Source organism: Cyanistes caeruleus, unplaced genomic scaffold (assembly GCF_971803275.1).
Source record: "Cyanistes caeruleus unplaced genomic scaffold, bCyaCae1.hap1.1 HAP1_SCAFFOLD_76, whole genome shotgun sequence".
NCBI lineage: Eukaryota > Metazoa > Chordata > Aves > Passeriformes > Paridae > Cyanistes > Cyanistes caeruleus.
Window position 1 is genome coordinate 606,013 of NW_028255888.1, and position 16,069 is coordinate 622,081.

The 16,069-nt window shown below is 49.2% G+C and overlaps 1 protein-coding gene across 1 annotated transcript in view; it reads left to right on the forward strand.

Moving 5' to 3' along the window:
• Positions 1-16,069, forward strand: part of LOC147646881 (uncharacterized) — a 450,805-nt gene that overhangs the window by 313,563 nt on the left and 121,173 nt on the right. The window contains 1 exon segment of the mRNA XM_086872717.1: positions 5,906-6,145. Coding sequence (XP_086728843.1) covers positions 5,906-6,145 — 240 coding nt within the window.

A 16,069-nucleotide genomic window follows, 5' to 3' on the forward strand; every position in this document is an offset into this window, starting at 1 on the left:
GTTCTTTTGCTGCCCAGGGTCTGCAGGGCATAGGGGAAGACGGGGAAAAGGGTGCTTGTGCTCAGCAAGCTGCCCAGGTGTGCAGTGGTGCAGGGAAAATGGCCAGAAGGCCCTTGGCCTTTGGTGGTTGTGCTGAAGGCACAAGCCCTGTCCCAGCCTGGCAGCGCCGTCTGTGTCCTCCTGCCCGTGTGGTGCTGGCTGGATTGCTGAGGGCTCCCAGGTGCATCTTGCTCCAGCTCCATGAGCAGCCCCCAGGCTTGATTTGCCTTGTTCCTGACAGCCGGCTGCTCTGGTGCTTCCCTGGAGCTCCTAACTGGAGCAGGTTTATCTGAGAGGGGTGAGAATGGCAGGATGTGCCAGGACCAGAGCCCTTGGTATTTCAAGGAAGAATCCATCAATCCACTTTTCCAGGAGATTCCAACCCTCTAAATCACACCTGGGATAGAAATCAGCAGAATGGCTGGAGTTCTTAAGACCAGAATGCTGGGAATAAAATCTGGTCTTTAATGAACCCCATTTCCTGATGGGAAATAATCCAGGATTTCAGTCCCTGGAACTGGAAAAAGAAGGAAATGTTTATTTGGGAGGTGCCATAGGTGCTCCTGGACGGGGGATTTCCCTAATCCATCCTTCCCTGATTGAGGAATGGAAGTTTGTGGGATGAGCCAGGATTAACAGACCCCTCCCTCAGGTGTGTGATCCAAGATTTTTCTGCTTTTTCCCAGCCCAGGTGAGCCATTTGCAGCATTCCAGAGGGATGGAGCTATCATGTTTGTAATCCATGATTTTCCCATTTTTTCCCCAGTTGTTCCCAGTCCAGGTGAGCCATGTGCAGCCTTCCAAAGGGATTGGTTCAAACCAGGAAGGTTTTTATTTCCCATGGGAATAAACCTGGGCTCCAAAACACTCCCAGAATGGGAAAATCACAATTTTAGCAGTTTTTTCCAGCTCCACATTGCAGGAATTCATGGATCTGCTGATGGTGATAGTGGATGCTCATCCCAAATAATCTGCCTGTTTGTCTAGGAACACTCCGGTGATGGTGCTGATACAAGTTGTGCTGATTCAGCCTGCTGAGATTTGTGGGGATTTTTTTTGTGTGATTTCAGGGGTCTGGGAGGAGCGGGGGGGGAGGGGGGGAGGGCAGGACACAATCTGGATCTGGAAAAATACCGGATAGTGCAGGGAATGAGGAAATTGTCGTGGAAACAAGCACAAAGGAAATGGGAAAAAAAGCATTTTTAAGAAGGGGAAAAAAGGATAACATTCCAACCAAATGCACTGGATGCGTATGGATGCTGAAAGCAGGCAGGGAGCACAGAGCCTGTGTGAAACTAAGTCACACAGGCTTCTCACTCTGGCCTGGGAAAGCATAAGAAGGAATCCCAACAGTCCTTGGTAAAGAACATCAATTGGCAGGTGTTGTTTAGTCAAGGGCTGGTGTTCCACTTCAGCAATGAAGGTGATGTGTACCTTTAATGAGCAATGGGAGTTTTACCTCTCAGACCTTCTCAACCATGTGTATAAAAGAAGATTAAGAATAATAAACTTTGCTCTCTTGGACAACGCAGCCAAGGGAGTCAGTGTCGTACTCCTCGCCGTTCCTAATACAGTGCGAGAGAAAAGAATAACTTGGAGGTGGAATAGGAGAAATTCCAACACAACAGGTTACCAAGGCCTGGGAGGGCCCAAATTTTTCATTTTATTTGGGAAATTTTTTGGTGTTTATCAATGTTATTAGATTTTTTTTTCCAAGAAAATCCCACTTTTCCTTTCTGATGGGACTGGCAGTTGCCTCTTGTTCTTGTAGTTCTGATTTTGCCCATCCTCATTCCCAAAAGTTTTTAGAAACTTCTGTAAAATGATGAAAATGATGATGGACTGTGGCCTTTTTTCTTTCTCCTTACTTGTGATGCTATTGCAGTGAAAAGAAGAAAAAACACTGATAAAAAATGGGAAAAAAAAGATAAAAAGATCAGAATTTTACCATGTATCAGTGCCTGGCTATTTGTTTTAAAGCTTTGTTTGGCTAATGTTCTTTTTGCTATAAAATAGAATTAAATGAAGCCCTGGGGAGGTTTAAGAAAAAGAGAAAAAATGTAAATTAAAATTTTAAATTTGGCTTCTTTTTCACAGGAGCAATCCTTTTAGACTACAAATAAAAAAAAATCCCACAAAAAGAGCAATAGAAGAAATAATCATAATCACAATTGTCCATATTCTGAATATTTCTTCTTTGTAGTTTTTTGGGGACTAAAAGTTTGCAACTTTATTTTGCTATTTAAAAGACCTTATTTTCTCATGTATTATTCTGGAGAAGAAAACTGCTTTGCTTTTTTTTTATTTTTAATTTTTATTCCTTTGAGTTGTCAGCAGTTTTCCTCGTTGAAAATTAAAAAAATAGAGGGATAAAGAGATAAGGGGAAAAAAGAAATAAAAAATATGAAAATAAAGGAAAAATCTCTTGAAAATATAAAAACTAAACAAAAACTTCAGTTACACTGTTTCTAGTGTGTGACAGAGTGCCTTGATTTTTCCATGGTGCTTGGTGCTTTCCGGACTTGTAGAGTTGTCTGGACACGATGTTGAGCTTGACAGAGATTCCACAGCTGCTGGAGCCATTCCCAGTTTTCCTTCCCACCTGTAGTTTTTGATACCGTCATGTACATGACCATTTTTTCGCAGTAGTTGTGCCATTTTTCATATTCCTGATGCCCGGAATGCTTTTATTCCATTGAAATTTGGTTCAGCAGCTGGAAGATTTGAAATTCCCAACGCCCAGAATGTGTTATTCCCTAGAAATTAGGAAGAGGAGCTGGAGGATCTGAAATTCCCAACACCTGGAATGCTGTTATTCTACAGTGTTGGAGTCTGGAATACAGAGTGTGTGCCCTTGTTTCTGATACTTAGTTATAAGATCCAGAAAAACACTGAATTTCATATAACATGAAATTCATGAGCATGTTTTCATGGTGATACATGAAAACAAATGTTAAATTTAGATGGAAAAAGCTGAAAGTGTGTGTAGATTAGAAAGTTCTTTTAAATCACTGGGTGAAAAAGTAAGTTTAGAGAACAAGAGACAAGATGGAGGATTTAGGGTGTTGTCTCTTGTCCCTTCTTCTTTCTTCTTCATCTTCTTCTCCTAGAGGTTTTTGGGTAGTAGTAAGTGATTGGACAGAGAATGCCGCAGTGCATCACAGAGGTGATGGGTCATTGGGTCATTAAGAAAAATAATATATGTGTCTACTGTTAACTGGGTAAAAATAGGTATAAAGATAAAAGAACTGCGTATTTCGGGGTCATTTTGTGCATCAGACACGAAGTGTGCCACAAGGCCTTGTTTGTACCATCAGAAGAAAGAAATGTACCATATTGCAAAGATTAACCTTGTGTAGCCAGCCTGGAGAGACCTGTTAAGTTTTCTGATGACCTTTTAATAAACACGAGAAACAAGATTCTAACGAGCTTGGGAGTTTTCTTCAAATCATAAGAACTGAGATAAGCAGGGCTCCCCACGAGGGAGGATCCCAAAAGAATTCAGTCCAAAGGAGGCAGAGAAATCCAAGAATAAAAAGAAAAATACAGAAGAGATGCAGCAGAAACAGAAACAGAAAAAGGATATTTATAGAAAAGTTACACACAGGAATTTGGGAGGAGAGCTGGAGGACTCCAAATTGCCAATTCTTGGAATGGTGCTATTCCATGAGAATTTTTTGGGAATTTGGGAGGGGAAATAAAGGATTTGAAATTCCTGATGTCTAGAATGCCATCATTCCAAGAGAATGTAGGTGCAGAACTGGAGGATTGCAAATGGCCAGTACTTGGAATGCTGTTATTCCATAGGAATTGGGTGGGAATTTGGAAACTGAACTGGAAGATTCAAATTTCCTGATGCTCGGATTGCCGTTATTCTATGGGAATTTGGGAGGGGGGATGGAAGATTTGAAATTCCTGAAGCTTGGAATGCTGTTAATCCATAGGAATTTGAGAGTGGAAATGGAGGATTTCAAATTCCCAATGTGTGTAATGCTGTTATTCCATGGGAATTTCAGGAGGGAAGCTGGAGAATTCTTAATTCCTGACACCCAGAATGCCATTATTCCATGGGAATTTGGGAAGGGAACAGGAAGATTTCTAATTCATGACGCCTGGAATGCTGTTATTCCATGGGAATTTGGTGGGAATCTAACAGTGCATATAAAGGATTCCAAATTCTCAATTTCCAGAATTCTGTAATTCTATCTTTTTGGTGGGAATTGGGAAGGAGGGCTGGAAATTTTTTAAATTCTTGATACCCAGAATGCCATTATTCCACAGGAATCTGTGAGGGGAGCCGGAGGATTCCAAATTCTCAATGCCTGGAATGCCGTTATTCCATGGTTTCCATGTGCTGCCCAGCAAATCCAACCCCCGAGCTTCAAATCCAACTTTTGACTTTCAAATCAAACATTTGACCACATAAACCATCTTGGAATTCAAGTCCAACCTCGACTATCAAATTTAACCTTAAAACACCTGGGATGGGATGGGATGGGATGGGATGGGATGGGATGGGATGGGATGGGATGGGATGGGATGGGATGGGATGGGATGGGATGGGATGGGATGGGATGGGATGGAATTGATAGGACCAAGCTGCTTTTTTTTTTTTCCCAGAATGCAAGAAAGACAGTCAGAAAAGCAGAAGGAAACATAACAGTATCTCTGTACTACTGAATTGTCCTGGGAAACTCAGAAATTGATGGTGTTCTGGTGCTACTGCCAATCCCTTCCATGGAAAAAATTCATTCCAGGAAGGAGCAACATCATCTGACAGATACCCAGAGTTGCCAGCAGTTGCTTCAGGAGCTCCTGCCATCAGCCCCTGCAGGAAGGAGCTCAGCCCCCAATGCACTTGGGCTTTGACTGCCCTCTGGCACAGAAGCCCCCCAGGGGCACAGGTCTCTGGGGCAGGAGAAGGGCACCAGCAGTGCCAGGGCTCGGGGGGTGGCAGGTCTGCTTCAGTGGGGACTCTGCCACACCTGCTGATTTCAGTGCTCGCTGGGCCCCAGGGCTCAGAGCAGCATTCGTGCCCTGGCCCACACGTTCCATGTCTGTGTCACAGCCTGTGTGGATTTAGGATGGTCACCAGACAGGACGTGTCCAAAGGAGGCTGTGCCAGCTTCTGTGCAAGGCCCTGTGCCCTTCCTGCTGCGGCTGTGTCGGCAGCCCTGGGGCTCCTTCTGCTGCCCTGAGCCTGCAGAGCAGGGCAGCATTTGCTGATGGTTTGAGGCATTCCTAAATATCCTGTTGGGCTCATTCAATGTGTTCATTCCTTGTTTTCTCACAAACCAGAACTTCTCATTCCCAAACCTTGTCCAGATTGAGGAGGAGGCTGCGAGGAAGAGGAAGATGCCTCAGGACACCCAGGCAGGTGAGGAGGAAGTCACTGCCCTTTCCCCCCTCTCTCCTGCTCCATCTCCCAGCCCAGCATGGCCCCCAGCTGCAGGAAAACCCCGCTGCTGACGCCGTCCTGCCGGGGATGCACTGGGGGGATCTCCTTCCCCTTCCCTCTGGCATGGAAGCAAATCCCATCCTCTCCTTGTCCTTCCTCCCCCAGTCAAGGAGCTGAGGATGGAGACCAGAGAGGACAAATCCCCACAGCAGAACCTCATAGAAGAGGCTGTTTTGAGTGGCTCCAGAGTGCAAGAAAAAGCCCTGGAGATCCTGCAAGAAGAGGGGCTCCAAACCCCTTTTCCTCTGAGGAAGAAAGACCCACCCTCTGACAGGATGGCAGCCAGAGATCCAGCTGGGGCTCGGAGCTGGTGGTCCATGAGCAGCTTCAGGATGGGGAGAAGCCCTATGAGTGCTTGGAATGTAGGAAGAGCTTCAGCCAGAGCAAGAGCCTGATTTGCCACCAGATGATCCACACTGGGGAATGGCCCTATGAGTGTAGGGAATATGGGAAGGGCTTCAGCTGCAAATCCAATCTCATCATCCACCAGCGCATCCACACTGGGGAGAGGCCCTACAAGTGTGGGGAATGTGGGAACAGCTTCAGCTGGAGGTCCCAAATGACCATCCACCAGATGATCCACACAGGGGAGAGGCCCTACGTGTGTCCTGAGTGTGGGAAGAGCTTCTCAGACAGCTCTCACTTGACCAAACCCCAATGGAGGCACCACTAAGGGAAGGCCTGCAAATGCCCCAACTGCAGGAACAGCTTTGTGCACTGCTCCAGCTTCATCCCCCCTTGAAGGACCCATGTTGGCAAGACACCTGGTGATCCATGTTCCCTGTGATCCACACCTGTACCTCTTCCTGCCCATGGCAGTATCATGATTTTGCATTGTGGAATGTCAGGGTCTGGCCATGGCCCTGTCATTAGATTCAATCCCATCTCAGATCATTGCCAGGGGCAGGAAAAGGACTCGCTCTCTCTCTTCCAGGCAGGACAAAATACGTGGCCAGGAAGAGCCAGTTGCTGGTGTTGTAGTTTTCTTCGTAAATAGTTTGTCTTATCCCTCCTGTTACCAAAATTGTTTCTGTTCCTGTTTGTTCCTTATCTCATTGCTGTTCCCAGCAAATTGTTCTTATCCCAACCCGGGATCTTTGCCTTTTGTGCTTTCCACAGGAGTTGGGATGGAAGCGAGTGGCAGTGCAGTTTTAGCTGGAGCAGGAAATTGGGGAATCCCATTCCTGAAGCCCAGCCTGTGGAAACCGAGCATCCCAGCTGGTGCCAGGCCTGGTTGCCGTGGCAGCAGCCTTGGGAGCGGGTCCCTGGCTGGGGGCTGCAGGATCCTCTTCCCTCTGGTGCCCAGGGACAGGAGTGGAGGGAGCAGCTGGAGCTGAGGCGGGCAGATTTAGGCTGGATGTGAGGAAAAGGTTTTTCCCCCGAGGCTGCTGGGGCACTGAACAGGCTCCTCAGGGAGGGCTCCCAGCTCCAGGGCTGTCTGAGCTCCAGCAGCACTTGGCCAGTGCTGCCAGGCCCAGGCTGGGATTGTTGGGGTGTCCTGTGCAGGGCCAGCAGTTGGACTGGAGGATCCCCATGGGTCCCTCCCAACTCAGCCAATTCTGTGGCTCTGTGATCCCATGAGCCTGGGGATGGGACTGCAAATGGTTGCCATGGCAATGGGCTCTGGCTCCAGGCCTGAGCTGGTGTCCATGGCAACAACTGAGGCATGGGGTCTTCATGGAGCTGCCAAGGGACTGACCATAGCAACAGGGGACTGTGATGGTTGCCATGGAAACAGACCATAGCTACAGGGGACTGCAATGGTTGCCATGGAAACAGACCATAGCAACAGGAGGCAGTGGTCATTTCCATGGAAACAGACCATAGTTACAGGGGACAGTGATGGTTGCCATAGAAATAAATTATAGCAACAGGGGGCTGTAATGGTAGCCATGGAAAGAGACCAGAGCAACAGGTCCTGGTGATGGTTGCCTACCAAGGGTCAGATTTGTTACAGACCCTCAGAGGGGATCCATGGGGCCATTCCCAGAGTCTCCAGGCTGTTCAAGAGCTGCAATGTCACAGGCACAGACAGGGGCTACAGAGAGACCTCCCAGGGGTTTCTGGGGATGCTGAAGAGCCGTGTGGTCAGACACAGTCACAGTAATTCCCTGGTGACATCCCAGGGGACCATGGGCTGCAAAGGCACTGCTCTGTCACAGGCACTCATGCAGGCTCCACGGTGACATCCCAGGAGTCCCCAGGCTGCCAAAGAGCCGGGATATTACAGACACTCCCAGGGCTTCCTGTCATGGGCAGAGTGGGAGCTTCTGGCAAAAGCTTTATTTCTTTATTGGAGAAACTCCTGCTGAGTCATGAAGTGGAGAAATGACACTCAACAGCCACCATGGATCCTCAAACCCCTCCAGAATGCCTAGACTTTCAAATCCCTTCTAAGCAAAGAGACTGGAAGCGGCTGGATCCAATTGCAGCCCCAGACTTTATCAAAAGGTTTATGTGTACAGATTGGACAGGTGGAATTGAACCGTAATGCAGTTTGTCCCACAGGATTAAAAATGGAATACCATCTGTCTGTTGCCGCTGAAGATGAATAGATCACACGGACACAGGTCGAGGTGTGGTGAAAAGGAGAGTTTATTTTTCCTCCCAGGATTTATAGGCTTCTGACCATGGCCAGGGATTGGATGGTCAGGATAACACTTTCTCACTGCACTGGCCATGAGAGATGCCCATCACAAGACGTGTAACAGAAAGAATGTACACATATCTATGTTTACAGTTACTGTCCTGGGAAAGCACTTAGAAAACTATGTTAGCAAACTCAGAAGCTGAGTTTTCAGAGTGACAAACTCGAATTAAAATAAATAGATGGGCCTTGCTAAAATTAAAGGTAGATAGAGAGGCCTTGCTAAAATAGAGGTTAATCATTGGCTAACAACTAATTGTCAACTTTATGCTTGTTCAGTTGGGCTTAGAGTGAGAAATAAAGTATCTGGTAAAGAACTTCAAGAACATAAGACAGTTGCAAATCAGAAATTCACTGAAGATATGAAACAAGGAGCCCAGCCAAGGGTCCATTTGTCACTTTGCATTGAAAAGGTAGAAAGGTCAGAACGAGGAAGAGCCATATCCCTTCCTCCCTTCTGTGACCCCTCCTCAGAAAAAGACCACCGACCCATTTCAAGGATCATGCTTAACTGCTTTTTTCCTAAGTAGCATAGGAAGTGAAAAGTTGGTGGGAACTGGGTCATGAATATGTATTTGTATTCAATACTTCTGTAAATAAAAAGCCTGTATTCACCTGTGCTCCGGGCTGTATGTATTAAGGGGTGACCTGACACATCGGCCCAGCACTGTGAATAAACATACACTTTTTAACCCTAAAACAGTTAAAGAGTCTTTGTCTGTCTCAGTTGGATATTGATACCAGATCATATCCATATTTTAGTAAATCAGCCTTAAAATGAATCCAAAAATTGCATGTGGAAAAAGGAAAAGAATTTGGGGGTTCGGGAAGAGTAGGATGGATTTTGTTAACAGCAAATAGGAAAAAGCACCAACAGAAGGAACAATTGTTTCTGGAACACGCCCATGTGGAGTGACAGAAGAAGGTTATAGTCTTGAGCTCAGATTTGTTTGTGCAAGTGAAACAACAACAACAAGAACAATAATGATAATAATAATGATAATAATGATGATAATGATCATGATGATAATGATGATAATAATATAACACAATAATATATATTTATATACATAATTAAAAATTGATAATGTGAAATAATGTCAACAGTACTGATTTGTGAGTTTTGGCTGCTCACTGTAACACTAAACACCCTACAAAAAAGAACTGGCAAAGACCCAAATGTTGGTGGTAAACTTCAAATTTTATACAAAGAATAAAGGAGGAAGGGGTGAAATTGGCTGTTTTTATAGGGTTTGGTGATGCTGTGATGTGGAATGCTTTGTCTGTTCCTGTGAAAAACACAGTGATTAAGACTGCTGGGTTTTTCATGTACCAGACTGTCTACAAGCTGCAGGACTGGTTGAACAGGTGAAGGAGTTGTTAAAAGAGCAGTTGATAAAATGAGGAGATGGGAACCTGTCCTGGTGGAGAACCCATCTCCCAGATGTGTTCCATGCCCTTAACAATGGGCCCACTGGGGAAATGGAAACCCCTGGGTGTGCAGGGCTGCACCCAATTTGCAAAAACAGCCATGGACAGTGAGACTTGGACTGCCTGGGAAATTGTTCTGGGTGTGATGGCCCCTGACAGGGCCACCCCAGAGGCTGCAGGGCTGGACCTTCATGCACTAGAATTAATTAGGAAAAAGCCAAAGCAAATGAAGGTTAACAATGCAAGAACAGGAATTCAGATTCCTCCAGGATGCTTTGGTTTGGTAACTGCTCACTTGAGCTTTGCCTTGCAAAGTGTTGATGTCATGGGAGGAGGAATTGATGCAGATTATCAAGGAGAAATTGAAGTAAGTCTGTTAAACAATAATGAACAAGATTTTGTTTTTCAACCCCATGGCAGGGCAGTACAGTTATTAATATTGCAGCTTTAAAAACCATTGTGAAAGAAGGACATCTACCTCAAATCACCTCTGTTCATGGAGATAAAGAGTTTGGATCCAGCAGTCCTAATAATTGGTCCAGAGTGTGGGACCAGAGGCCAAATGGGCCTCCAGAGGCAGCTGAAGGAACAGCTCTGGGGAAAGACAGCACTGTTTGAATCCTGAGACCTGAGCATGAAGAATGGGAATATATCCTTGCAGCCAAGTGTTCTCTGACACAACAAGCTGATGTTATGGGATATTGTTTTACAGATGCTGCCAGAGCAAATCTCCCTGTTTGCCCCAACGACCCCTTTGGAAAATGCTCTGATCCACAGGGCTCCATGTGAAGGCTGATGTGACACTGAGGGACTTCCACACCAAATCCAGCCAGGAGCTGGAAATTGGGATCCTCTCCCCTTTGGCTGGAGAAGTGCCAGGTCCCAGTCCCTGATGGGTACCCAGGCTCCTGGATGGAATTGGTGTGGAAGTCCCTCAGTGTCACATCAGCCTTCACATGGAGCCCCGTGGATCAGAGCATTTTCCAAAGGGGTCGTTGGGCCAAACAGGGAGATCTGGTCTGGCAGCCTCTGTAAAACAATATCCCATAACATCAGCTTGTTGTGGCAGAGAACACTTGGCTGCAGGGACATATTTCCATTGTTCCTGCCCAGGTTTCAGGATTCAACCAGTGTTGTCTTTCCCCAGAGCTGCTCCTTCAGCTGCCTCTGGAGGCCCATTTGGCCTCTGGTCCCACACTCTGGACCAATTATTAGGACTGCTGCATCCAAACCTTTTATCTCCACAAACAGTGCTGATTGGAGGTGGATCTCCTTTCACAATCGTTTTTAAACTGCAATATCAATATTTTATGATAACCTGTCATGGGGTTGAATCATCCAATCTTCTTCATTCATTTTTAACAGAATTTCTTTAATTTCTCCTTGCTAATCTGCATCAATACCTCCTCCCATGACATCAACACTTTGCAAGGCCAAGCTCAAGTGAGCAGTTACCAAACCAAAGCGTCCTGGAGGAATCTGAATTCCTATTCTTGTATTGTTAACTTTCATTTGCTTTGGCTTTTTCCTAATTAATTCCAGTGCATGAAGGTCCAGCCCTGCAGCCTCTGGGGTGGCCCTGTCAGGGGCCATCACACCCAGAACCATTTCCCAGGCAGTCCAAGTCTCACTGTCCATGGCTGTTTTTGCAAATTGGGTGCAGCCCTGCACACCCAGGGGTTTCCATTTCCCCAGTGGGCCCATTGTTAAGGGCATGGAACACATCTGGGAGATGGGTTCTCCACCAGGACAGGTTCCCATCTCCTCATTTTATCAACTGCTCTTTTAACAACTCCTTCACCTGTTCAACCAGTCCTGCAGCTTGTAGACAGTCTGGTACATGAAAAATCCAGCAGTCTTAATCAGTGTGTTTTTCACAGGAACAGACAAAGCATCATAGTATCACCAAACCCTATAAAAACAGCCAATTTCACCCCTTCTTCCTTTATTCCATGTATACAATTCACAAAAGTTTACCAGTGACATTTGGGTCTTTGCCAGTTCTTTTTTGTAGGGTGTTTAGTGTTACAGTGAGCAGCTAAAACTCACAAATTGGTATTTTCAGCATTATTTCACATTATTGAGTTTTGGTTATATATATAAATATATATTATTGTGTTGTTATTGTTATTGTTATTATGTTACTTGCACAAACAAACCTGAACTCAAGACTAAAACCTTTTTCTGTACCTTCATGTGGAAGCATTCCAAAAAACAACTGTTCCTTCTGTTGGTGCTGTTAAGAAAATCCATCCCTGTCTTCCCAAACCCACAAGTTCTTTTCCTTTTTCCATATGCAATGTTTGGATGCATTTTAAGACATCCTGCGGTTCAGCCTCTTTTAACCGACTGCCCCACTGCTCGCACGGTGCTCCCACCTCAGCCCCACTCCAGAGCCAGTGAACTCTGGGGAGGGCTTCCCTTCTGGGAATTTCAGATGGGACAGATTCCTTACATTTACATTTAAAAAGTGATATTTTGTTGTGATCTGGCCAGACTTTGCCAATTTGGTTTCACCAGTGGGCAGGGTCAGCACCAAAGGCACAAACACCACCTGAAGGAATCAGTGTCACTTACTGCAGCTCCAAGCAGCAAAGGATCACAAAAGGAGCAGCTCAGCAATGCACCCAATCATCACTGCCAAAGATTGCCTGCAGGCATTAACAAAGATCCAGTTCCCCTCAGACTTTGCCATCCCCAGATCCACCCATCAGCTGGGGATGCTGTCACAGCCAAGGACTGGAGAGCCACTCCCGGACACTGGGAAATCCTGCAGGTGCCTCCAGCCACAGGTGAGGCTCAACCTCCGCTGTGAGAGAGGGCCCAGCTTTGATAGTGCTGAATAAACAAACTGACAGCACTTCTGCTGTGGGAACATCTGGTTTCATCCTCCTCTTGCGTCCCTACCAAAGCCTGGCCAGGCCTCAGGGAGGAACCAAGGGAATTGACTCTGTCCATACACCCCAAACAAGGCCAGATGTCGGATTGAATGGCCTTGTCTGGCTTCTAAACACAGAAAGGTCAATCCATGTTTCATTGATGAGTGGATCCATCTATCACAGTGCTAATGACCATGCATATTTCAGTAATGAGCAGACAGACAGATAACCTCTGGTTGGAAGGTTCATCCAGAGGTCACCTTTGGCTCAGGGCCTGTTGTTCAGGCCTCACTCAGGGCCTGTTGTTCAGACCTTGGCACTTCAGGGACGAGGTTTAGTGCTGGGCTTGACACTGCTGGGTGACTGGCTGGACTGGATGAGCTCAGAGGCCTTTTCCAGCAAAATGGATTCTATAATTGCAGGATTCTATCTGCTGCATTCAGCTAGGTCCATTACTTAGCAGCATTACTTTGGCCCAAAAGCCCCCTCTTGCTCAGCTCTTGTGGCCTGAGGCTTCAGCTCCTTCAGCTCCTGGTGCTGAGCTGCTCATGCTGAATGAGATGACTCAGAGAGAAGAATACAGTTCATCCAATTCCTTCTGGGACACAGAGAGGGTAGGTGTGAAAACAGGAGCATTGTTTGGTGTGGCCTCTTCTCTGCCCTTCACACCTTTCAGGGCTTTGAACCAGCCAAGAGCTTCCTCCAGGAGTTCAATGAAGCAGCTGTTCCTGCTCCCAGGTCTGGCTCTTCCCAGTCTCTGACCTTGACTGCTTTTGTCCCTCTTGTTGTGCCCTCTGCTCCCCCAGGGCTCGGTGGCTGCTGCCCAGGACTGTGGGACTGGCACAGATCAAGGGGTCGAGCCCCTCCTTTCTGTGCCCTTGGAGCTGCCTGGTCACAGCAGCCTTTTCCATCTGGAAGCTCCACATGGGGAGGGAGTCCCCAGCTCTGTTCCTGGCGTAACGTGCAGGAGCCCAGGGCTGCCATCTCAAGTCCCTGCTGGCACTGAGGGCTCCCAGGTGCCTCAGGCTGCTGTGACACCGCTGCACAGGGAGGGAAGCATGGCAGAGGCTGCACTGAAAGTCAGCTCCATGTGCTGATGTTGGTACTGCTGCGGGTGCTGGCACTGCTGGTGCTGGTGATGGTGCTGGTGCTGCTGGTGGTGCTGGTGGTGCAGGTGCCGGTGGTGGTGCTGCTGGTCCTGCTGGTGCTGCCACTTATGCTGCTGGTGGTGCTGGTGGTGGTGCTGCTGATGCTATGGCTGGTGCTGCTGGTGCTGATCCTGCCCCTGGTGCTACTGCTGGTGCTGCTGGTGCTGGTGCTGCTGCTGGTACTGGTGCAGGTGCTGGTGGTGCTGCTGCTGGCACTGCTGCTGCAGCTGCTGCTGCTGGTGGTGCTGGTGGTGGTGCTGCTGGTCCTGCTGCTGGTGCTGCTGGCACTGCTGGTGCTGCTGTTACTGGTGCTGGTGCTGCTCGTGCTGGTGGTGGTGCTGGTGGTGATGCTGGTGCTGGTGGTGGTGCTGCTGGCACTGCTGGTCCTGCTGCTGGTGCTGCTGATGCTGCTGCTGGCACTACTGGTGCTGCTTGTGCTGGTGTTGGTGCTGGTGACGATGGTGCTACTGGTGCTGCTGCCTCTGCTGCTGCTGGTACTGCTGGTGCTGCCACTGGTGCTGCTAGTGCTTCTGCTGGTGCTGCTGTTGGTGGTGGTGCTGCTTCTGCTGCTTCTGCTGGTGCTGGTACTGCTGGTGCTGCCACTGATGCTGCTGATGGTGCTGCTGGTGCTGCTTCTTCTGGTGCTGCTGCTGCTGGTGCTTGTCCAGCCCCTGGTGCTGCTGCTGATGCTATGGCTGGTGCTGCTGCTGGTGCTGCTGGTGCTGATCCTGCCCCTGGTGCTACTGCTGGTGCTGCTGGTGCTGGTGATGCTGCTGCTCGCACTGGTGGCAGTGCTGCTGCTGGTTCTGCTGGTGCTGCTGGTGCTGGTGCTGCCACTGATGCTGCTGGTGGTGCTGCAGGTGCTGCTGCTGCTGCTGCTGCTGCTGTGCTGGTGATGCTGGTGCTGCTGGTGCTGGTGCTGCTGGTGCTGGCACTGCTGGTGCTGCCACGGATGTTGCTGGTGCTGCTGCTGGTGCTGCTGCTGCTGCTGTTGCTGCTGCTGCTGATCCTGCCCCTGGTGCTACTGCTGGTGCTGGCGGTTCTGTTGCTGCTGCTGCTGTTGCTGCTGCTGGTGCTGCTGCTAGCACTGCTGGTGCTGGTGGTGCTGCTGCTGGTGCTGCTGGTACTGGTGCTGCTGGTGCTGCTGGTCCTGCTTCTGGTGCTGCTGCTGGTGCTGCTCTTGGTGGTGGTGGTGCTGTTGGTGGTGCTGCTGCTGTTGCTGCTGCCACTGATGCTGCTGGTGGTGCTGCTGATGCTGCTTCTTCTGGTGCTGCTGCTGCTGGTGCTGGTCCAGCCCCTGGTGCTGCTGCTGATGCTATGGCTGGTGCTGCTGCTGGTGCTGCTGGTGCTGATCCTGCCCCTGGTGCTACTGCTGGTGCTGCTGCTGCTGGCACTGGTGGTAGTGCTGCTGCTGGTTCTGCTGGTACTGCTGGTGCTACTGGTCCTGGTGCTCCAGGTGCTGCTGGTGCTGCTGCTGGTGATGCTGGTGCTGCTGGTGCTTCTGCTGGTGCTGCTGCTGGTGCTGGTGGTGCTGCTGCTGCTGCTGGTACTGGTGCAGGTGCTGCTGGTGCTGCTGCTAGCACTGCTGCTGGTGCTGCTGACACTACAGGTAGTGCTGCTGGTGCTGCTGCTGTTGCTGCTGCTGGTGGTGCTGCTGGCGCTGCTGCTGGTGGTGCTGCTGGTGCTGCTGGTGCTGATCTTGCCCCTGGTGCTACTGCTGGTGCTGGTGGTGCTGCTGGTGGTGCTGGTTCTGGTGCTGCTGGCACTGGTGGTGGTGGTGGTGCTGGTGCTGCTGGCACTGCTGCTGATGCTGCTGCTGGTACTGGTGCTGCTGGTGCTGGTGCTGCTGCTGCTGCTGCTGCTGGTGCTGCTGGTGCTGGTGGTGGTGCTGCTGCTGGCACTGCTGGTGAAGCTAGTGCTGGTCCTGTCCCTGGTGCTGCTGCCGCTGCTGGTTCTGCTGGTACTGCTGGTGCTGCTGGTGCTGCTGGTGCTGCTGCTGCTGCTGCTGCTGCTGCTGCTGTTGCTGCTGCTGCTGGTGCTGCTGGTGATGCTGGTGCTGGTGCTGCTGGTGCTGCTGATGCTGGTGCTGCTGGTGCTGGTACTGCTGGCACTGCTGGTGCTGTTGGTGCTGGTGCTGGTGCTGCTGGTCCTGCTGCTGCTGCTTCGGCTGCTGGTCGTGCTGCTGCTGGTGCTGCTTTTGGTGCTGCTGCTCGTGCTGCTGCTGATCGTGCTGCTGGTGGTGCTGCTGCTGGCGCTGCTGGTGAAGCTGGTGCTGGTGGTGGTGCTGGTACTGCTGGTGCTGGTGCTGGTGCTGCTGCTGCTCCTGCTGCTGGTGGTGGTGCTGCTGATGCTACTGCTGGTGCTGCTGGCACTGGTGCTGCTGCTGGTGCTGCTGGTGCTGCTGCTGCGATCATATTTCCAGCACTGCCCCACACTGAGGGATCAGATCCAGGTACTGCTGCTGCTC